Genomic DNA, 24,563 nt, shown 5'->3' on the forward strand with positions numbered 1-24,563 from the left:
CAAAGATACATCTCTGTTGAAACTTTTCTCCACCCCACCCCCTCCCTGTTCTGGTAGTAGTTTAAATTTGGTGGCTTTTGCAGTGCCTGCCCCACTGTAGATTTGATCTAGCACACTCCCCCAGTCCCATCTCTTTACCGCATTCTACCTAATAAACCCTTTCTGCACTTGCTTTTAGTCCTTTTTAATTTAATTAAATTTTTTCAAACTGTGTGTGGACTAATATTGCTACATACTCAAGTGTGCCAGCTTGCACTGCATGTGAATTGTTTTTACTACTGTTTTTGCTACTTTTCTGAAAAAAAAAAAAAAAATTGTAAGCCTTTCCTACCTTTCCAGTAATTAGTGTTCCAGATACAGATTTGCTGTATCCAGGACTATTTGTAAGCTTCTGAGCCCCCAAGCCTTTCTGTGTTGGAGGGAAGCCTTCTAGCTTATCAGTGGGAGTGGTAAGCACTAGGTAACCTGTCTACCACATAAGGAGTGGTTCTGGCCCAGAATTTGTAGTTATTGGCCGTTTGGGCGGTCTTCCATCTCTCTCAACTTTCTGATTTGAAGGCCTGCATTTGCACTTGTTTCTGTCCTGTAACTCCTGGGCTCATCTCATTTGCTCACTCAAAAAAAAAAAATCTGCTTTTACTGTATTTGTGTTTCTTCCTACTTTATTTTGCTTTTGCGTCATCTTAAAAGTACTCAATTGTATTTATTACTGCTTGGTGTAACTCATTCTAAGCCTTTTAGTTTAAGCACTTGGGCTTCAGACCAGTTGTTTTACATTAGAAAGGTTTGTGGTCTGCACTGTGGTGGCAGGACAGGTAGCTTACATCCTTCTAAGTTGGGAACTGCTGATTGAGGGCTCAGTGTCTGTTATTCTAAAAGTGTATTAATTCTGTTTTAAGGACTTGGGCTTCAGGCCAGTTATTTTACATTAAAAGGGTTCGTGGTCTGCACTCTTGTGGGAGGAGAGGCTGGACTCTGCCCTTCTAGCTGGGAATTTCTGGTTAAAGTCTTATAGTGCCTGCATATCTAAACTGCTTCTTACTGAAATTGGTACACCTTGTTTGCTGTAGTATAGACTAGATCCAGGCCTGCTGAATCTAGCTTTGTTTGTATAACCTGAGCACTAATCCAGGCATTCTTTAAAGTATTCAATTGTATTTATTACTGCTTGGTAGTAACTTGATTAAAGTGTAGCTATCATTCTAAGTCTTTTGGATTAAGCACTTGGGCTTCAGACCAGTTGTTTTACATTAGGAAGGTTTGTGGTCTGCACTGTGGTGGCAGGACAGGTAGCTTACATCCTGCTGAATCTAGCTTTATTTGTATGCTGCTCGTTTGTTTGCTTGTTATTTCCCTGAAACGCTAATTCCACCTAAAATGTGGCTTTTCAGTGCTTCTGTGGATCCCTAGTGATATCTGCATTGCTTACTGTACTTATGTCCTTGTTTCACTTGAAAGAAAGTTACTGCTTGTCATTTTTGCATTTAAGTTACCTGAAACACATTGCATTTAAGTTACCTGGCACTTGCTCACTAAAGCAATTATATGTCAGCACTAAAATATTAAAAGCACTACACCCTCACAAACTCCCCTTGAGTACCTTGTTCCCCACTGGCCCTTTTTTTCAATTATAAAGGAATTCCCAATACTATTCTAGCATGTCCAAAGTCAGTTGTCAATCTCCTCTCTGGTCCAGCTGGTGAATCTGGGAATCTTGAGGCAATGTTACAACTGCCTCATGTACACAGACAACCCTCTCCTCCTCCCAACAAATTCCAAAACATGTGAGAGATGCAACCATATAGCCATACTGGAAGCTAAGCTCTCTCAACTCAGTACTGGCGAAACCAGTCAGGAGGAGAAGGAAACCACACTCACTACAATTCCAATCTCACATAGACCTACCACGATAGCAAACCAAACACATAAACACACAAAAACATACTCGGAGGCTCTAAATAAAAATCTGCCTAAGCAGCAGAGACCTCCAAAGCAGACACCCAAGCAACCGCTACCCCAAAACAAAACTCGTGCAACACATAGCTCACAAAGCCAGTGTGCCGAACAGTCACAGCCCTTAAGGCTAAACAACACACCTAATACACTTGTAATAGGTGACTATCATCAGGCACACTGACGTCCCGCTCACTAGGCTGAACAAGGAGAAGGTCACGGTGAGCTGCCTGTTGGGTGCTAGGATCCACCACATAACACAAGCACTCAGGTCACTCCAAAGCAAGTACAAATATGACTCAGTCATTGTCCATGCTGGCGTGAATGACCTGAGACGTACCTCCCTGGACTACATGAAAAGAGACATAGAGGAGCTCTCTGAGCATGTAGGCCAGGCCGGTATGACCCTGACCTTGAGTAGCATCTTACCCTCACCAAGAATGATGCCACATTATGAAGACAAGATGATCAATTTCAACAATTGGCTTAAGTATTGGTGTCATTCAAAGAGGATCCAATGCCTGTCAGCCTGGGATGACATGCTCGACAAGCCATGATGCTTCGCTAGGGATGGCTTGCACCTGTCACCCCTGGGCTTTCAGATATTAGCAAAGGCTCTTGCTACCCCCATAGTGCCTTTTTTAGGCAAGGCTCAAAAGACAAACCCACCTCCATAGGTATCACAAGGGATAAGAAACTAAGAGTAATGCTACTCAATGCCAGAAGTCTAAACCTCAAGATGCATGCACTCGAAACTCTCCTTAGCATGGAGAACATCGATATCTGTGCAGTAAAAGAAACCTGGTTCAAGGCTCCCGAGAGCACCCCAGCACTACCAGGTTATACCTCATACCATGCTTTTTGGCCCCAAAACTTGGACCATACTACAAAAGGAGGGGGAGTATCAATATTCGTCAAAGATACCCACACCTCCAGATTGGTAGCACAGCACGAAGCATCAGAGACTATCCATGTGCAACTAACAGTGGGTAAAACTGCCTTCCAGTTTATAGCCTGCTACAGACCACCCTCCCAAACCCAGGAACCCCACTCGGCCTTCCTGAGAACACTGGAAAATATGAAGGTCTCTCCAAACACCATTATATTGGGTGACTTCAACTACCCAAACATAGACTGGGAGCATTACTCTAGCTCCAACACCCTAGCCCAAAGGTTCCTAGAATTTATAATCTCAAATGCTATGGAACAACTTGTTACCACTCCCACAAGAGGGGAAAACATACTGGACCTGATCATCACCAACATGGGGACTCTATGCTCCAGACCAGAAGTGTATCCCTCACTGGTAAGATCAGACCATAAACTAATCTCACTGGATAGTCACATCCCGACTCCACCTCCTGCCCTGAAAACCACAGTGAAAAACTTCTCTAAAGCAAATTTCACACTCCTCAAAACCGAGGTGGAATCCTTCAAAGCCCCCAAGCCTGTGAAAAATATGGCCCAGACCGCAGAATCCTTTATAAACACATTCTATGAACACCTTCAGGAATACATGAATCATGCAATCCCAAATAAAACCAAGACCCAATCTTCCAAAGGCAGACATCCTATCTGGTGGACCCCAGCCATAAACAAACTATACAATAGAAGGAGGAAGCTACTACATGATAGAACAAAATCCCAAAAAGGGAAAGCATCTCTGATCAGTATTAGCAAAAAACTACGGGCACTCATAAAATCGTCTAAGGCCAGCTTTGAGAGAAATATTGCACAGGACACTAAGGATAATCACAAGGCTTTCTTTAGTTATGTTAGGAACCTGGGTGGGAATTCCCAGATATGCTCAGAATTAGTCCAAAATGACAAAAAATACACCGAACCCACAGACATTGCCAACATCCTAGCTGACAGGTTCAGCGCAAACTTCTCCTCCCCTCCCCACCAAAAGGGCAAATATTTATCCCAGCAGAGTGCTGCCCCCCTGACATCTCAGATGCTCAGGTAAGAGCTGCCCTCTCCAAAGCAAAAAACACAGCATCAATGGGACCAGACGGTGTCCCGGGCTGCATCCTACATGAACTCCAAGAAGAGCTAAACCCAAACATAAAACTACTGTTCAATCTCAGCCTTACTACAGGATATGTACCCAAAGAGTGGCGTACAGCAGCAGTGGACCATCTCCACAAAGGTGGTGCCTCAACGAATCCTGGAAACTATCGCCCCATAAGCCTGACTAGTTTGGTCTGCAAAGCTATGGAAAGGATCATCATGGACCTCATAAATAAAGATAGTGGGGACCTACAGACACTGGATCCTACCCAGTTCGGCTTTGTTAAGGGCAGATCCTGCCTCTTAAACCTGGTTGATTTCTTTGAAACAGTCACCAAGGCCATTGACAAGAGGAAGGTGGTCCACACAGCCTACCTGAACCTCGCAAAAGCCTTTGATACAATACCCCACTTGGGCATTATAGATAAGCTCACCAGCTTAAATATAAACCCCTATGTCACTAGATGGGTTGCAAACTGGCTCAAGGACAGAACCCACATGGTTAGAATTGCTGGAGCCATGTCAGACTCCAAACCAGTTACAAGTGGCATCCCCCAAGGCTCAGTCCTGGGACCTCTCTTGTTCGGTATATATTTCTCGGAGGTACAGGCCAACAGATGACTATGTTCGCAGATGACTGCAAACTGGGCGCCATAATCGACTCTCCAGCCAACACAAGCATCCTCCAAAAGGGCCTCATAGAAACAGACAACTGGTGCCAGAGCCATGGCCTCAAGCTAAACGCCAAAAAGTGTATAGTTATCCCCTTTGGCAAAAACAAAGTGCCCACAAATTACCACATAGGTGGTAATCCATTAAGTACAAAAGAAGTAATTAGGGACCTGGGGACCCAAGTTGATAGCAATCTCTCATTTGACAACCACGTGGCCAAAGTGGTTAGAAAAACATTTTATATAGCCCACCTAATCATGAAGGGATTCACATCTAGATCAGGGGAGGTCATCGTGCCTCTTTACTCATCCCTCATCAGGCCCATAATTGAGTACAATGCCCCTTTTGGGATGTACCTTAGCAGACACCTGCAGCAACTGGAAAGACCCCAAAAGTACCTCACCAAGAGGATCATAGGGCTCAAACAGATGTCATATGCTGCCCAGTTAAAGAAACTCCAGCTCTACTCAGTGGCCTATTGCCTGCTCAGAGGCGATCTGTGCCTGACGTATAAGGCCATGTCCAACCCGGAATTAATGGACATGCTGCACCTCAGAAAATCCAAATCCCATCGAGCTACGCGCTTGAGAGACTTGAACCTCAGCACTGAAATAAATAGGACATGCTGGAGGGACAGATTCATAACCCAGAGGCTCCCTTCACTCTGGAATAAAATCCCAGTCCAGGTTAGGCAGAGTTCCTCATTGACTCTCTTCAGGAGGAATCTTGATGAGTGGATGGGAGATCGTAGGTTTACCCCGGGTATCACTTCTGTGTCACTGTTAGACAGAGGCACAGTATACTAACCTCGAAAAAGGGCATAGCAAAATTAATTTAAAATGGGTGGTGAAAGCCAAACACACTCTGGCTAGGCTTATAAATGCCCTAGGGCAGATAGCCTAGTATGAACCTATGAACCTAAGAACTTGGCACAGACACACTTACCTCAAAAAAATGAAGAAATGAGCGATTGAGTTTGTCAGTCTGTTTCTGTCACTCACTACTCACGAGTAGGCTTTTTTTTTTTTTATTAAGTTAGCTGGCTGCTGGCTGGTAGTGCTTGACCTCCGGAATCCACTCCAGAATCTTTCCTGTCCGAACTTGCACACAAGCAAAGCACCTGACCCAACCCAAAGAATTTTATTTTATTTTATTTTACATTTGTTAACCGGGCTAGTCTGGCTGGATATATGTCCATTTTCAGCAGAGGCCCGAGGAGAAAAGCTCCATTAACATACTAGTTATTTACAATAAAAAGAACAAACAATCAAATAACAAATATCAAAGCAAAGTCCAAAACAAGCAAATTATATAAACATAATAGCAAATAAAGGAACAATTGTTATGTAGTTTAGTGAAATGCTGAGGGATTATAACAGGAAAATAAAAACTGAGAGGCAACCTTCTTTTGAATGATTGCTAGAGTAAGACTGCTAGTAAATGCAGAAGATTGGTAATAGATTGACATATGGAGAGTCAGATATGAATTACACTATTTACAATTTAGAATAGAATAAGTTGTGCCAGGGCACTAGTATAAGGAAGGGGATAAACATAGAAGAGATCTGTAGAAAGGTAGGAAAAGAACAGATGACAAGATGAAGTGATATAGCATGTAGATGGAGGAAGTAGGAAGAGTAAGGAAAAAGAGAAAAGAAATTCTGAAAGTGGGTCAGTAGAGGCATAATTAAGGGTAGAGAAACAACCAGTAGAAGTGAAGGGGGGGACTGGAAAGAGGTGAAATCATTGCTGAGCTCAGTCAGGATTAGCGCATGGGCATAGCCAGTGGGTTTGTAAATGGTTTCTTATTTGTTTTTTGAAAAGGTGAGGTGAGCTTAGGGTTGTCAGGTCTATGGGGAGTTTATTCCAATATGATCCTACAGTATTGGCAAATAAGGAGTCACCTGCTTTATTGTGGGATTTGCGAGTAGTTACTAGAAGCTTCCTGGCTGAGCGAAGGGAAGTAAGATTTTTATATGGGGTGATGAGGTTATTAAGTATGGGTGTATTGGAGGGGTAATGTAGAATTTTATAAGTTATGACTAATTGATGTAGAAGTATTATGTTCTGAAGTTCTAGCCAATTAAGTTGTTTTAGATTGAGACAGTGATGCGTACGGAATGCAGAACCTGTGGCAAACCTGGCAATACTATGGTACGCTGTGTTGAGTTTTTGAAGGTTAGCTTTAGAGAGGTTGATAAATGATGGAGAGGCATACAATAGTGTGGAGATGAGGTGGGTTTGGGCAAGAGACACTCGGGTAGTAGCAGTAAGAAAGGGCTTTAGTCTAATTAAGGTACTGAGTGCACAGGGAAGATAAAAAGAAAGGATTTTAACAGATAGTTGGTAACATAACTGTTACTACAGTTAGTCTTATTCCTACTGCTCTCAAGAGAATACTGGAGTCTAACTATCACAAGAAAATCAGATAGGATAAATTATAAATATTAGCACTAGGCTAGGCAGCAGTGGCACTAATGTATCCATGCATACGTATGGTAGCTACAAGAGCAAAAGGCAAAAGTACCTGTCTTGTCCTACACACTGCCTGATAATACTGATTGTTTCTTGCTCTCTTTTTCAGAAAGAGAGTGAGAACCAATCAGTAGTTACCCTGCCATTCACATCACTTATGTGTTTGCGGATGTGGCAGTCCGCCTCCCTTCCACTTTACTGTGCGGTTACAGCACAGACTTTTGGGCATCACAAACTGATGCAAAACTCCCCATAGACCGGACTGCCTTGACAGCAGACTGAGATTGTCCATCAGGCAGAAAAAAAACACCCCTGGAACTCGCCGAGCAACGAGCATGCGCAGTTCAAGTTCTGGGACTTGTTTTACAGCCAGTTTTCTTTATTTGAAAAATATTTTATGTTAGAAGTTGTGCTTGTGCTTTTCTTTTTTCTTCACACAGCTGGGGTGGCTGCAGTCCTGCAGTCTGATGCCACGAGCCGCCACTGGGCAAATGCATAGAAAGAACAATTAAATATACAATTAAGGTACTGAGTGCACAGGGAAGATAAAAAGAAAGGATTTTAAAAGATAGTTGGCAACATAACTGTTACTACAGTTAGTCTTATTCCTACTGCTCTCAAGAGAATACTGGAGTCTAACTATCACAAGTCTCTGCAGAATTCAGATGCTTCAGATGTAGCATAGGCAGATTACAAGGTTTCAAACAAAAACAGACAGGCTTAAACCATCAAAAATATAATACTGTTCAGCTCTTTTGTCTAAAACCTTTAAACATACTTCCTCAGAAATTACATCATGTCACGTCTTCTTAAAATCTTGTTCATAAAAGAAATAAATAAAAAAATAAGTAACGTAAAAGTCTCTAATTTTTACATATGCCTGTATATAGATATATATATATATATATATATATATATATATATATATATATATATGTGTGTGTGTGTGTGTGTGTGTGTGTGTGCATATATATATATATATATATATATATATATATATATACATATATATATATATATATATATATATATATATATATATATATATATATATATATAGGTCTACTTTGTTTGATAGAAAACACATTTCACTGAAACTCATTTCATCGAAGCCTCATTTCACTGAAAATTAATTCCCTGAGGAAAATTCACTGAACACTCACTTCACTGAAAACACATTTGACTGAAACTCATTTTGTCTAAACAGGTATATGCCCTGTTCCTCACTGTAGTGCAATCCTGGAGTAAGTATATATAGTTTGGGGGGGCCATAGCTCCCCCCATAGTTTATATATATATTATTTTCTGCAAAAGAATTATTCATTTGACTTGTAAGAATCCATGTCTATAGTTTACAACATTTAAAATAGGTGGTGGCTACGCCCCCCCACACTCCCCAAAACACCCCCCTTTACTATATATACTAACAGCAGGATCGCACTACAGTGGGGAGCATGGCATATACCTGTTTAGATTAAATGAGTTTCAGTCAAATGAGTTTTCAGTGAAGTGAGGCTTCAACGAAATGAGTTTCAGTGAAATTTGTTTTCTATCAAACAAAGTAGACCCATATATATATATATATATATATATATATATATATATATATATATATGCACATACACACACACACACACACACACACACACACACACACACACACACACACACACACACACACACACACATATATATATAAATTACTTAAACTGATTCTACTTACAACAAACATTTACTATTAAGATTATCATCATCAACCCCCTTTTTCCCATTTTCTACATGGGATCGTGTTAACTAGCACCATCTCTTTTGATTCAATGCCACATTCCTGGCTTCCCTGACACTTATGCCTGCATGTTGCAGATCTTCTCTCACACAGTCCATCCACGTCTTTGCTGGAGGCCCCTGTTTCCTCCTACATTCTTCCAGCCTGTCCCAAATCTTCTTCACCAGATTGTCTTCTGCTTTTCTGCACGTGTCCGTACCACTGTAATCTGTTCTCTTTGATCTTTTCTGCAACTGGAGCTACTTTGGCTTCTGCCCTTATGTCCTCATTTTTATGTCTGTCCCACAGTGTGCATCCTATCACCCTTCTCAGGCAGTTCATTTCCTTCATCTCTAGCTTCCAATTCTGCTCTGCCTTTACTGCCCAGGTTTCTGTACCATACAGTAATACTGGTCACACCACTGTCTTGTACACCATACATTTCAGCTTCTTTGGCATTCTTCTGTCATAGACTACACCTGATACTCTATGCCAGTTGGCTGCAGCCCCTCTGATTCTAGCTTTGACCTCTTCATTCAGACTTCCCTACTCCTCAATCACCCCTCCCAGATACTTGAAGCTGTTTACTTGTTCCACTATCTTCCCTTCTATCTCTATTCTCAGCTTCTTCTGATTTCCCCAATTTGCTGTCATTACCACTGTCTTACCTGTGCTTAGTTTTATTCCATATGCCTTCAGTTTTGCATTCCATTCCCCCATCCTTTGCTGAAGTTCTTGCTCAGTGTCTTCCTGTAATGCCACATCATCTGCATACAGCAGCTTTGCTGATCTGTCCTCTCCAACATGTTTGCTAATGTAGTCCATCACCAGTATGAACAGCAGTGGGCTCAAAGCTGAACCCTGATGCACACCCACTCCCACTGGGAACTCCCTCTGAGGCCGAACACTGTTCATACTTGACTAATTGGGTCCTTGTGCATAGTCTGCACTAATTCTACCAATGTTTCTGAGACTTCAAACCACCGCAGTGCTGCCCAAATCAGCTTTCTTGGGACCTTGTCATATGCTTTCTCAAAGTCTAGGAATGCCCAGTGACTCTTTCTTCATCTCTAGCTTCTTCTCAACTATCTGTCACACTGCAAACATCAGGTCAGTTGTGCTGCATCCTGATCTGAATCCAAATTGCTCATCTCCCATCTTGCCTTCTACTACTCTGTGCATCCGTTTATCAAACCCCCGCTCTAGAACTTTCATGCAATGTGACAGGAATTTAGTACTAACACGTTCATTCAATCTAATATTCAAGGGTGGGATTTAATTAAAAGAGGTCCATGGCAGGGTTATCCACCTGGTGGTATGAACATTGGCTCTAGGTGATGGTCACTACTGATGTGACACCCTGGCATGATATGCTAATATGGGGAAAAAGTGGGTTATGGATGGATGGACTTAAACAAAAGGCTTGAGTGAAAGGAAGTCCACTGGCAATTGCATTGAAATGCTAAAAATATACCATGCTTGAATGAACATTTAGTATTAACATGATTTGCTCCATTTGGACTCTGCAGATCACAGTCTTTACTTAACATCTCTTATTTCTGTATCCATAGAATAGCTGGTTGGAGTAGGAGGTGATTGTTTGTTGTTTGATATCAGATAGTTTGGTGTCAACTTTTTCCATAGAGGTCAAGATTGTCATATTAATTTTTTTTGTATTTCCTGTATGGTCTTTTGCAAGGTCACTGGGGACAAGTGGTTCTTCATGGCTATAGTGGAACCTGTAATAAAGTGAAGGGAAACAATTATGGTTGAACTACTGTTTGGGTGGGAATCCACAGCCAGTAAAACTCTATTTTCCTTCTGTTTACCTGGTTTCTTCTTCATCGGGTGGCAGATCAGTCTAATGTTCCCAGCTCCCTGAGGTGGTCTTGGAAGCAGAAAAACTTTGATATACACAGAGCATTACTTAGCCTGCATCTTAAGCAGATGTTTGAATGTGTTCCATTTTTATCTGATTCTCTGCAAGCCACTTTCTCTGAAGTTTGACAGCTCACACAACACCTAAACACAGATGCACTTGGTTTTCAGCATTTCTCCTTCCAGACAGTGCAGTATAGCTCACCTACATGTGGAACTTATTACTACAGGCCATCTGGATTCCCTACAGTCTATGGTATCAAGTCTCATATACAAGTGGAGCTGTTACATTATCAACAAAGACCTAGTGAAATCAACAGACTATGCCATTGCATCTGATTTGTATACTGGTGACAATTACCAATTTACAACTCTGATGTTTTTCAGTGACACATGCTGATGTCTCTTTTGGAATAAACCCAGCTGAATCATGCATATCCACAGCTAGTGGGGTTTGGCTTTATTGGCCTGAATGAATCCATAAAGACTTAAAAAGGAAAAAAGCTGAAACACTTGATGTTCTTAAGTGGTCATTTGCATATATACCATGAGCTTCTATTACAGCAAGTTTAAGGTATTACACAGTGAAAAGTTTAGCTTGGCTAGGTTTTTCTTGTAGTTTTTACTGATTGGTTTGTCTGCTTGACTATTTTACTCTTTGGTTTTGATCTTCATTTGGAATAAGGTGTAAGGCTCTGGTTCTCAAAATAAAGATATGCTGAATGAGGACTAACAGAGCTCTAGGTTTTGAACTTTGGCATGAAGTAACTGCTCTTTGTGGTGTGTTCCATGCCAAGTTCCTTTCTGAATCTGTCCACTTGACATCCACCTCAAAGAAAATATATAGTTCTCGGCACCTTCAAAAAAGCCACCTGAAAGATATGACTGCTTACTTGAAAAATCATAGGGTTGGATAATGCAGTATTCAGAAAGACTTAAGAAACTGTCATTATTTTGTGTTGTTTCCAGTATGTTACTTAGAAATTATTTCTGCCTGATCTATAATGTAGTATCTGCTATAGATATCCAAATGATATTTTTGTGCCAATGCTTAAAGCCTCTTTGCTACTTTATTTATTTATTTTTCCAGTGTTAGTTGTTTATTTCCCACTATCTCTAGTATCTAGTGGTGGTGCAAAGAGCTAATATCTTCTATGGGAGATAGGATGGTGCAAGGTTTTTATGGATTTAAATGTCTTTAAAGAATACTATTTATAGTATTCCTGGTGTCAAGTATACCCTGCCTCTAACTCACGTTGTCTTTATTTTTTCTTTCCTAAGTGCATTTCTGGGCACAATATCAAAGTCAAAGTCAAAGTAAACTTTATTGCCAATTAGAACTACACACGTGTAGCCTAAATGGAATTTCATGCATCAGCTCAATTCTTGAGATTACAAAGGAAAGTGAAACAACGCATACAAGTAAAGACATAAACATAACTAACAAATACAGTACTACTCCCAGTACATGCAAGAAAGAGCAGAGACATTTACCAACACTCATATACGAAAAGAATACCTTCCCCTGAGTTAAATTAACTACCCTTATTTAAAGTAAAACAAAACAATGTTTGAAATGCCTAAGTTATTTGCCTAATATTACACTTGAGTGAGTTAAATAATACTGACAAACGATATAATAAATAAATATTGCACTTACTTGGAATATATGTAAGTATATATTGCACGAATAAATAAAAATTGGCTTATGTATCCAGACCCCTAAGACTAATGCTAGAGTTCAGAAGTCTAATCACTGTAGGGTAGAAACTGTTACTGAATCTTGTAGTCCTGCAACGGATGCTGTGATATCTCCTGCCTGATGCCAGATGCTTTAAACAGTCCATGTGCAGGATGCATGTTGTTCTGTATTATTTTGATGGCTTTTCAGATGCTTCTTGCAGAATAAATATGTTGTATCGATGGAAGACCGGAACCTATTACCTTGTCTGCAACCCTCACCACTCTTTGTAGCGCCTTTCTTTCTGTAACTGTGCAGGTTCTAAACTACACTGTGAAGTTGCAGGTGAGGATGCTCTCTATTGCACCTTTGTAGAAGGTGGAGAGCCTTCTTAAAAAGTGGAGGCATTGGTGTGTTTTGTTGACCAGTGGCTGGTGTTTCCTGACCACGAGAGATCCTCTGATATGTGTACAGACAGGAATTTTGTACTGTTAACCCTTGCCACACTCTCAGCATTGATCTTGAGCACCGGGCAGTTTGTTCTCCTTTTCCTGAAGTCAATGATAATCTCTTTGATCTTGCTTACATTCAGGTCAAGGTTGTTACCCTCACACCAACTGATCAGAGATGTCACCTCCTCTCTGTATGCCCTTTCATCCTCCTTTGAAATGAGCCCCATGACTGTGGTGTCATCAGCAAATTTGATGATATGGTTGAACTTGTGCTTAGCATAGCAGTCGTGGATCAGGATGGTGAATAACAGTGGGCTGAGAACACATCCCTGTGGAATCCCAGTGTTAATTATGATGCACTTTGATGTGCTCTTACCTGAACACACCCTCTGTGGTCTCACAAACAGGAAGTCCAGTATTCAGTTACAGAGATGTTTACTAATTCGCAAATGTGCCAGTTTTTCTATCAGCTGCATTGGTACAACTGTATTAAATGCAGAGCTGAAGTCTATGAACAGCATCCTCACAGAGTTGTCTTTGCCCTCTAAATGCTCAAGAGAGATGTGTAGTGCTACTGATATGGTATCAGCCATGGATCAATTAGCTCTGTATGCAAACTGCAGAGGGTCAAAATCAGGAGGGAGGCATGATGAAAAGATGCTTTTTGATCAGCTACTCAAAACATTTCATAACAGTGGATGTCAGATCGACTGGTCTGTAGTCATTAGGGTTGGAGGGAGTGGTTTTCTTAGGTAGTGGGATGATGTTAGTTTCTTTGTAGCATGAGGGTACTTTCGCCATGGCAAGAGAGGTGTTAAATATTTCCTTGAGTACTGTGCATAGTTGATCAGCACAGCTTTTTAACACCTTGCCCAGTATGTTGTCTGGGCCTGCAGCCTTCCTGTGGTTCACTTTCCTAAGCTCTCTTCTTACCTTCTCTGTGCTGAGGCTGAGTACTGCATCATTCTCATCAGTGGGTAGCTTTAGTGCCAACCTGTTGTTGCTTTCCTCAAATCTATCAAATAAGATGTTCAAACTGTTCAGGAATTTGATGCTGTCCTCACACTGTGCTGACCTGATTTTGTAGTCAGTGACCTCCTGTATGCCTTACCATAGTCTCCTTGCATCTTTCATGTCTTGAAAAGTGGCTCTTCACCTTTCTGCCATAGTCTCTCTTAGCCTCCTATATACCCCTCCTCAGATTCCCTCTTGCTACACTTAAGGCTGCTTTGTCCTTAGCCCTGTAAGCTGCTTTTCTCTCCTTCAGAAGCTCATATACCTTAGGGGTGAGCCATGTCTTCTGGTTAGCTCTAATAGTGATACTGTTGGTATTTGTTACCCCATCAACACAGTTTGAAATGTATGCCATTACTACCTCAGTATATTCATCAATGTTCAGATGCTGATTCACTGTGGCTGCCTCCTTGAACATATCCCAGTTGGTTCTTTCAAAACAGTCTTGGAGGGCCCCCATAGCCCCCTTGGGCCATACCCTGATTTGTTTCTTGGTGGGTTTCTCTCTAACCAGTGCAGGTTTGTAAGCTGGTAATAGCAAGATGGCATAATGGTCAGAGTTTCCCATTTGTGGAAGTTGCACTACCTTATAAGCTTTCTTTAATTTTATGTAGACTTTGTCCAGGATATTATCACCCCATTGTAGGAACATCCACATACTAATGGTAGTGTGGGAGTACTTCTTTCAGATCTGCTATATTAAAGTCACCATCTGCCACAAGTACAAAGTCAGGATATTTGCTCTGCAGCTCACCCATGTGATTGCATAGTTTATTTAGAGCTTCAGTGGTATTAGCACTGGGTGGGATACACACCACTGTTACACTGACCCCATTCAGCTTCCTGGGCAAGTAAAATGGTCTACATTTAATGGACAGGAATAAGTTCTCACAGCAGTGTGATAGCATGATTTCACAGTTGCTGCATCATCTTTTGTTAACATAGATGCAGACTCCACCTCCTCTGGCCTTTCCACACAGTGTATGTTTTCTGTGTACAATTCTCTAACTTTATGTACTATCATTTATCATGTCATGCAACCATGTCTCAGTAATCACAAATAAACAGATATGCAGAGTATCCCTTGTGTCTAGTGCTCTCTATGTTATATTTAAGTGCTGTTAAGGCGTAATATGCATGAATAAATAATTTCCCCCAGATCCACATTATGTTTAAGTGCTGTTACAGCACAATATGCAAGAGTTATCCTTGGTGTCTTGTATTCCCCACTGCCCCATGTTATGATTGAATGGTATTGAGGCATAATATACATGAATTATTCCTGGTATAAAGTGTTCATCTAATCCACATTATGTTTATATTTAAAGTATAATTCCTGGTGTCTAGTGTTGCTCTGACCCTATGTGTGGTTAAGGCATGATGTTTAAAGTGTCATCCCTGTTGTGTAATGTTTCCTCAACCCTATTTGCTATTAAGGCATGATATTAAAAAGTTATCACTTGTGGCTTTTGTTCCTCCCCAACTCTACGTTGTAGGATTTGCTTGTTAGTCTAGGGGATTGTGTAGGTATGACAGCCCCCACCTGCACACACTCACACACAAGTGCACGTGTGCGCATGCTCACTCACACATGCATGCCTTCGCAAATTCATGCATACACACACAAACACAGAAAGACCCAGCCACACACACACCTACATAACCTACCCCCTCACTAAGGCCCCTACTTCCACCTGCCAGGTAGGCACACAGTCACATTTACAACCCCACCCATACATACACCCCAATACTACTTGTCCAATAAACTCCACACTTAGCTCTGCTGCAGTTGGTGAACACAAGCTTTTGGCTGTGTTCATTAGCATAAGTGACCATGAGCAAGCATGTTACCTTACATAGCTTAGCAATTCTCTGAAATGCTAGGCTGCATAAATGCCCTACTGCAGGCATTTCCAGGGGAGAGCACATGACTAATTGGCGTATGTCTCTCCCCAGAATGGTTCATTAGCACAGCTGGGGAGACAACCCTCTGCAGTTCTGCACCTCTTTGTGCTAAAACACCATGGTGGGGCTGTCTCTAAATTGTAAAAGATTACCATGAAATGTACACCTCATGCACACCTCACAGTAATCTTTTTGAATCTGGCCCTTTATTAAACAGACAATATTGTTGGTTATTATGTTGTGGTAAAGGCTTATCAATAGTGGGTTTTATACTAGATGTGGCGTAGGGCAGAGAACAATGATTTGCCCCATAGTGTTAGAGCAATTTATAAAAACTGTCACAGGAAGCAGTACTCACCTGTTAATTTTATTAACTTATACACAAACAATAAGTATATTGACATCCTCCTAACAATATTATGATTGAAGTGTGGAATTCATATCTATAGTAGTGTTTAAAGTCACTTTGATTATTTGGAAGTGTCTGGGAAAGAGATGCATAACTGCAAACATTCAGCTGACTTGATGACCAAAGGACTTTTCCAGGTATATCTGCATGTAGTAGCACTCCTTTACACATCTTCTCCAGTGCAGAACAAAACAAACCAGTGTATCTGCTTATAGTGGGGGAGGGGGGTGTTGAGGCTTATGTCTTCCACAGAGGCAGGAGCATCCTCACATCAGCTCACTGCATGGCCAGCCCTTGAGGACGAACTAGTGCATGCAGGGGATATTAGGGCATAAAAAATGGAAATCTCTTAATGGCTGCCTGGATCAGGACTGCATAGGGATCACTTGATAACAACCAGACATACAAAGAATGGGGCAAGAATGAACTAACTATATGTATCTATATATGAATGCTATATATAAAATGCTGCTATACTAAAGCTTGAAAACATGAAGATTACACATTTGTTGTAACAAATTTCCACTTTATAAGTTTTGTATGGTGTTTTAATTCATTTTTATTTTTTATTAATGAGCCTTGTAGTACTGTTTTTTGCATTTGCTTGAAAAATGATTGAAAATGGTGTTGTTGTATCAGTTCATGCAACTCATTGCCAAAGAAATAAGTGAATGAAAAGTAATTCTGAAGCATAAGGTGCTGTAATTCATATCAATATATCATCGATAGCACAATGATTTTATAGCTAAAATGTATGGACAAAAGGTTACAGGAGGAGCTGCTGTTGGTAAGGTTTGGCAACTTAATGCAAAAAAGCAAGTCATTTTTAGACATGTTCAACTTAACCTCTGTGGGGACTTCATGACACAGTCCATGTCTGTATGGCTAGTGTGTATGCATGATGCATACAGGACCCTTAATCAGACATCAACTTTCAGTTAATTAAACTATGGCATTGCATTTGATTGTGGTCCCTTCTCATACAACAACTCAAAATTAGGAAATTCTAGCAGCTCCAGGCACTGAATCAATGTGTGAAGGAGTAGAAAGGTTAACTGCAGATACCATACTGTTATTTATAATACAGAAATAGAAAATGGTCACCGACCTGTGTTGAGGACCTTCTTAATTACTACAGCAACTTGTCCTTTCAGCATGGAATGCAGGAGCTTGACTATCAGTATGAGACATGTGCAGAGAATGACCAGTGACAGGGCTAGCAGGATCAGCCCAACTGCTAAGTCCGGAAGGGAAGCATCGACAAATATATGTTTACCTGAAAAATAAAACAAGAAGGGGATGTAAGCAAGTATGTGGGGGGATGCGACTTTGTTTCCATATGCCATTAAAGTGCTGACAGTATAACACACAAAACCAATCTGCCTATTTACATGGTAGCACAGGAATTTGTTGCACTCTGTTTTTTTTAATTATTTTTTCTCCACACCTGCTGACCCATCAACCCATCAAGCTACTGCTACAGCTTCTGTCACCCATTATTTCCCTCTTTATGGGGTGAGCTCAGGTCAAAGCACGATCAGCATCCTGGCAGTAGCTATATAGATTTTGCCTCGTATTCCTATGTTGCCTCCAATGCACATATAGATAGAAGCCCAAGGGTGGGACTGTAATGGGCACTGTGAGGGGTACCACCAGCTTGCATGAGTAATATTACCATTAAAGACCTTCCAGCCCTTACAATAAATGCTTCTGTGCCCCAGAGGGATTTTAGAATAATCAAAAATATATACCAAATATACGCTAAAAAGGACCGTAGCTCACTGCAAATGCTTTCTTTCAAAAATCACTTTTAATAGAAAACAAATAAAAACAAACCCCTGAGGGTTAAAACTATTTTACACACAGGTTAAGCGGTTTCATCTGCTAACTGCAGACTTCATCAGAACAGAACTTTTGAAAGAAAGCATTTGCAGTGAGCTACTGTCCTTTTTAGTGTATATTTGGTATATATTTTTGGTTATTTGGTTGTATATATGCTTGCAACTTGGTATTTAATAGGGATTTTAGAATGTCAAATACACCCAGGCATATGTGTCCATCCCTTTCTCCGCAGAAAAGTAAGCAAGCATTGTCTCATCACCCCCAACCCCCCAACCGCACACACACACCAGTTACCTCAATAAACAGGTTGGTACTCAAATTTAGGTTCCCTGAGTGATACTCCAGGAGTTGTTCTGTTATGCAGGTGACTGATTTTCACTGATTTTCAAAGCACTTCATTATTTATTCCTCCCTCATCTGGATACTGATAGAGACTGAGCAGTTTAATTACTATTTGCCATGACTAAAGGTCAGGGGTTGGCAGAGTGGTTAAGGTGTTTTCCACAAAGGCATAAAGTACAGGGTTTGAGTATCAGCTTTGAGGGAAACTGGCTAGGCTTAAAATGACCCACAAGGGCAGATAGCCTATTACTTACCTATGCACTTGTGAAAACCTACTTTGCACATTTTGGGGCTCTGCCACTGTCTACAAATATAGCAAAGACATTTTTCTTTCCTATTCTAAGAGCCAATTATAAAGTGTTATTGAATACTGACCTCAGATACAGAGCTTATTTTAAATCTAGCTACTGAATTCAATAAGTTTAAAAGGCCCTCTGTGACCTAAGACTTAAATACCAGGTGGCCGAGGGACACAGTGTGTTACATATGACCCCAAATGTACATAGTGTGTGTAGCTTAAAATAAAAAAAACCCTTCAAAATAAAATGATGAATAACTGATAAAGTAGCACCAAGACACGTGAGAAAACAGAAGTCAGTACCGGATGAGCTGAGTCATTACTGTCTGTGTAAAATCTCGCTGATTAAAACTATAGTATGCCTATGCCAGCTATTGAGAAACAAAGTAAGAGCACTATTACAATTAGAAAAGGAGGAGGACAAAATCGCATTTACAAGGAAGCCCAGCCTGCTAAGGGAAGACGGACAAAGAAGGAATACTGCCTCAGTGTCCATACAAAATGAATGTGCATGCAGAAAGGAAAATGTGGTGAAGTAAAAAGTAGCTAGTGAACAGGAAGCAGAGATAAAAAGATCATATTGTGGAGAAGGCCACAAACAAACTTTCTTATAGTATGTGAATCAACAATGATGTAATGATAAAGAAACGCTTAATGCGGAGATTGTGCAACCAACTGTCAATTAATACAAACATTAAACAAACAAATAAAAAATTCATATATTATTTTCTATTACGATCTTTCACTAAAAAATGGCATCAATTTCTGTTATGCAGAGGACGAGAGGCTACAGAAGATGCAGCTGTATCAGTCCAATCAACATTTCTAGTATGGTGATTCATGTGTTCAAAACATTATGTATGTTGTTCTCGTGTGTGGTACGGTCAGGTAGACCACTTAGGGGAATTAGTTATACTGGCAGAAAATGCTCTGGTGAAAAACTCATGCATGTTAACATTTCTTACATTTTTCCAAGTTTATTTTTTCTGATACATTTTTTGAAGTCCAGATGAAGTCGCCATTATCCCAGCAGAGGTCTGATGATGTGCAGTTGTCAGCACTTGGAACAGTCACATTCTGCACTGTCTGTAAGACATTACAAACCATTAAATACTGCAGAACTGTGGTAAACTTATTCATACAAAGGAGTTATATCTATAGGGCTTTGATAAAAGCAAACTCAATCTTTACATCATACTGCAAAATGCTACCATACAGCATAAACAAACTGCATGTCTTCCTTGATACAACACTATAAGCATAAATACAGCATATTGTTCAACAGTAGTAGTCATTAATCAACGAAAGAACTAAAACAAAAAAGGTGCAGCTGAAATCTTGAACATGAATTGTCTATGTGCACTAGTGCTTTAGCTCATTCAAGCCTATAGCACCTTTTTTGTATGTTTCCAGTTTGCACCCCTACCTTCTTCTAGTGTCCAAACCTTTTCTGGGTCTGGCTTTTTATTTATTCAGTTTTTATTTAACATTTGTTAACTGGGAAAGTCTGACTTGGAACAAAGCCAATTTTCAGCAGAGGCCTGGAGAGAAATGCTCCAGATGCATGTCTTTCTAACATGAGAGGAAACCAGAGCAAACCCACACGAAAGCAGGGAGGACATGCAGACTCCACACAGAAGGCACCCCAGCTGAGAATCGAACTGGAGAACCTTGTACCACTGCACCACCATGCCGTCCAACTGTCTTCTTTTACTAAATAATTTATCACCTAATAATAGGCAGTATTAGAAAGGATGTATTAACAAAATGACACTAAGACTGATAATCTAGTATGTCCTGCAGTAAAAAATTCGATCATTTGTCAGTTATTATTCATATTTTCATTTTATGTTTAAAAGTTCATAGCTGCAAGCCTTACATGTTATTGAGGGGTGTGGTGTGAAATGCCATGGTAAGAGACAGGAAAACTTATCATCACTGTCCATTTGTATCATACTATACCTTAGATATCGCTAATTGTTTGCTAGTAATTATGAAAATAAACACTTTCATATTTACTTAATACTTCAAAAACCAAGTGACTTACAAATTGTTGCATGGCATAAGGTGAAACCTTACTTGCTGTTGAAGAAAACTGTCTTTGATGTTTGCACTGTTTGGTTCTACATCATGAGAGATATTCAGTGTTATTTATATTGCTAATTATACAGTTAAACATACTTTATTTAACATTTGTTTAAAAAAAATGCTCCAGATGCATGTCTTTGTAACATGGGAGGAAACAGGAGTACCCGGAGAAAACCCACATGAATGCAGGGAGGACATGCAGAAGGCATTCCAGATGAGAACTGAACTGGAGAACTTCTTGCTGTGAGGCAAAAACATTACCACTGCACCCATCCATGTTTTCATATTTCTGTAAATATCTCAAAAAACTTTATCATAGACGCACGTTTTTTGTCATGTGAAAGTGTATGTCTGGTTAACAAAAATGTTATAATAATATATGTTTAGGCTGTACAGTTTCAAAGATGTTGAAATTTGTTTTTAGCAAAAAATATAATTTTGGATTTGTGTGAATGTTTAATATATTATAGTATTTATCGAAAGCTTACAAATTCAATATTATCACTGTAAAGAATACTCCTTAATAATAACACTGATATTTGTATAGTTTTAATAGCTTTTTTTATTCACAAAATATTTACATTTGTTTATCTTATGCTTTTTAAGTTTATTTTTATGAAAATGCTCTGGAATGCAAGATGTGTCTAGGTTGCTAGATGTATGATATTTCACGCCACACAGGTGTTAATGAGTTAAGAACCATGCTTTAGTGGTGGTAGTAACTACCATAGAAGAAATGGCTTTCTGATTACAACACACGCTTGCTTATATGATACTCTGATAAACAAAGTTTCAATGTTGTTTAAAGATAATCTATCAAAACATAAAGTTTATTGCTCATCATCCTTTCATTAATGGCCAGAAGGCAAGATTTTTTTTATTTCAGTTTCTAAAAAAATATTCTGTTCTTATGCAAATCTTACAGAAATAAATTATTTTTTAAGAATTTAAAAAGCTAATAGTGTTATTGCAGAGATAATATTCCATGATATGATCACAATTGAAAATAAAGTCCCTTTTAAGTTTAATTTTGATCAAATTTATAATAATAGGATTAACCCAGCTCCTTATCAGAAGTCTGAAACACAATACTTTGAGTCTCGACTCTGTGAAAAACAAACTGTGATTCAAACATTAAAATAACAAATTCTGAAAGTACATTTGTATAAAATCTTACCATAATGGTAGATGTCCTTGCCTTCACCACTGCAGTATTCCTTACAAATGGGATTCCCTGCCGTGAAGCCCATCGTCTGGCCAGTTTACCAAAGTCTACCATTGCTTTAAGGTACACTGAACATCACCTGCACACTCCTTGTGTGGGGTAGGGCATAAAGGCGTACCATCCTCAGTACTGTTGCCCAAGTAGAAACAGCAGACCAAGGACAACCAAAGAGAACCTACACATCCAGGAAGGAAAAAAAGACCAGGGGGATGGAGGGAGGGAGTGAATACTGCGGTGGTGAAGGCAAGGACATCTACTGTTATGCTAAGATTTTACACAACTGTACTACATCCTTACATTCACTGCTGTAGTATTCCTTACAAATGGGAGAGTGCAAAAGCTCAAGAAGAAACCTGGGAGGAGGAAACAGCAGAACCTTCAAGAAGCCATGAAGAATGGCAGCAGCAAAACCAACTGTAGCCCTGGAGATACCATCCAGCTGTAATGTTTGGTAAAGGTATGCACAGACGTCCAGGTAGCAGCTTCAAGAATAGAATTAGCATCTAAGCCTTTGAAAAAGCACCAGAAGAAGCCTTATGAGCCTTTATAGAAGAAGGAAGTCTCTCACCATGAAAAGTGTAAGAAAAGGAAATAGCCTTTGAAATCCAAGTGGAAATAGTTTGCCTGGAAACAGCCAAACTTAAAGACCTAGGATGGAAGGAAACAAATAACTGGTCAGATTTTCTGACAGCTTTAGTTTTATCCAAATAAAATCTGAGCTGTCTATGCACAGCTAAGGTATGCAACCCCTCTCACTGTCAGATTGCAGAGAGGGGAAAAAATAGGCAAATTAATAGACTGCTAACAACTCATTAACCACCTTGGTCATGAAAGAAGGATTAGTACGCAAGGACACCCTGTCCTCATGAAATATCAAAAAAAGGTGGACAAGCCATAAGGGCTTGCAACTCAGACACCCATCTGGCAGAATTAAGAGCTAACAAAAGAACTGACTTCCAAGAAGAGTGTTGCAAGGAAGCTGAAACAGCAGGGTCAAAAGGAGCCTGAGTCAAAATTTCCAGAACAAAATTAAGATCCCAGGGAGGCGTAATGGGCTTACTGGGAGGTCTACTATTAAGGACACCTTTAAGAAATTGCTTAGCCTCAAATCTAGAAGCTAACAGGGGAGTTAAAGGCAGACAAGCAGAAAGAGCCGATAAGTGGGCCTTAATAGAAGAATAGGCTAAACCAGCATTGAGCAACTCACACAAATAAGAGAGAACCAAAGGAACATCCACAGAAAGTGGGTCCAGGTCTCAAGAAAGACACCAAAATAGAAAGCCTCTTCCATTTAGCTAAGTAAGATTTCCTATTAGTAGGTTTCCTGGCCTCCTGCAGGACCTGTAGCATGTCCTTGGAAAAAAGCTGCCTATGAGGAATCAAAACCCTATCACCCATAGTGTCAGTTGAAGTGTGGACAGGTGGGGATGGATGAGAGACCCCTTGTCTTGTGTGAGGAGATCCACCCTGTGAGGTAACTTGTGATGATTGCCCCTAGCTAGATACAGAAGTAGAGGTAACCAGTGCTGTTGCAGCCAAAAGGGAATTACCAACAAGATTTTGGGAACTTCCTATTGAATCTTGAATAGGACTCTCGGAAGGAGAGGAAGGGAAGGTAATGCATAAAGAAACATCCCCTTCCAAGAAAATGAGAGGACATCCACCTTCTTCACCAGAGGACCTGGGACTCTGGCACAAAACAGAGGAAGATGTCTGTTCAGAGGGGAGGCAAAGAGATCTAATTGAGGAGTACCCCACTGGTGAACAATGTCCAGAAACACATCCCTGTAAAGCATTCATTCATGGGATTGAGTGAAGGACCCACTCAGATTGTCAGCCATGATGTTCCAATCTGAAGGAAAGTAAACTGCCTGAAGAGTCACCCGATATTGGATAGCCAGATCCCATACCAGAAGTGCCAGCCAGCAAAGACGGTAGGATCTTGTACCCCCCTGTTTGTTGATATAACACATGACCATGGTATTATCTGTGAATACCTTCAGAGGCCCCAGAGAGAAGAGAGGATGAAAGGCCTGAAGAGCCAACATAAGAGCCCTCATCTCTTTGATGTTGATGTGCTTCTTCCGCTGAAGAGGCAACCACACTCACCAAACCCTCAGGGAGCCAAACATTTCTCTCCATCCCACATCTGTAGCATCTGTGAACAGATCCTGAGAGGGAAGAGGAGGCTGAAAAGGGAGGCGTAGATTCAGAGACAACTGCCGAATCCACCACAAAAGTTCTTTCTTGAGACATGGGAGTTGAGGAACAGGAAAGTTTAGAGGATGTGCATGTTGAAGCCACACCGACTTCAGAAACCACTGGAACTTCCTCATGTGGAGCTTGGCCAGAGGGAGCATTAGAATGGCGGAAGCCATGAACCCCAGAGCCCTCATAAACTCCCTGGCTGTAATGGAGGCTAGGGAAAGAAGAGTTTAAAAGAAAGAAATGAGAGTTAATGTCTTTGGAGGAGGCAGGGATGCCAGCATTGGCACCATTTGAAACCTGCAACCCAGAAAGACATGATCCTGAAAAGGAGTCAGGGAAGACT

General features: G+C 40.5%; 1 protein-coding gene across 2 annotated transcripts in view; it reads right to left on the reverse strand.

Annotated features, from left to right (window-relative positions):
• The window catches only part of SLC34A2 (solute carrier family 34 member 2), a 477,602-nt gene that overhangs the window by 72,931 nt on the left and 380,108 nt on the right, over positions 1 to 24,563 (reverse strand). For both annotated transcript variants that reach the window (XM_044062162.1, XM_044062161.1), the window contains 2 exons: positions 19,665 to 19,785; positions 17,326 to 17,493 (listed from right to left, as the gene is read on the reverse strand). In XM_044062162.1, the coding sequence (XP_043918097.1) occupies positions 17,326 to 17,493; positions 19,665 to 19,785 (289 nt within the window). The remainder of the gene's footprint in view (positions 1 to 17,325; positions 17,494 to 19,664; positions 19,786 to 24,563) is intronic.

The sequence above is a fragment of the Protopterus annectens genome, chromosome 2.part1, assembly GCF_019279795.1.
Source record: "Protopterus annectens isolate FY-2018-M chromosome 2.part1, PAN1.0, whole genome shotgun sequence".
Lineage (NCBI taxonomy): Eukaryota > Metazoa > Chordata > Ceratodontiformes > Protopteridae > Protopterus > Protopterus annectens.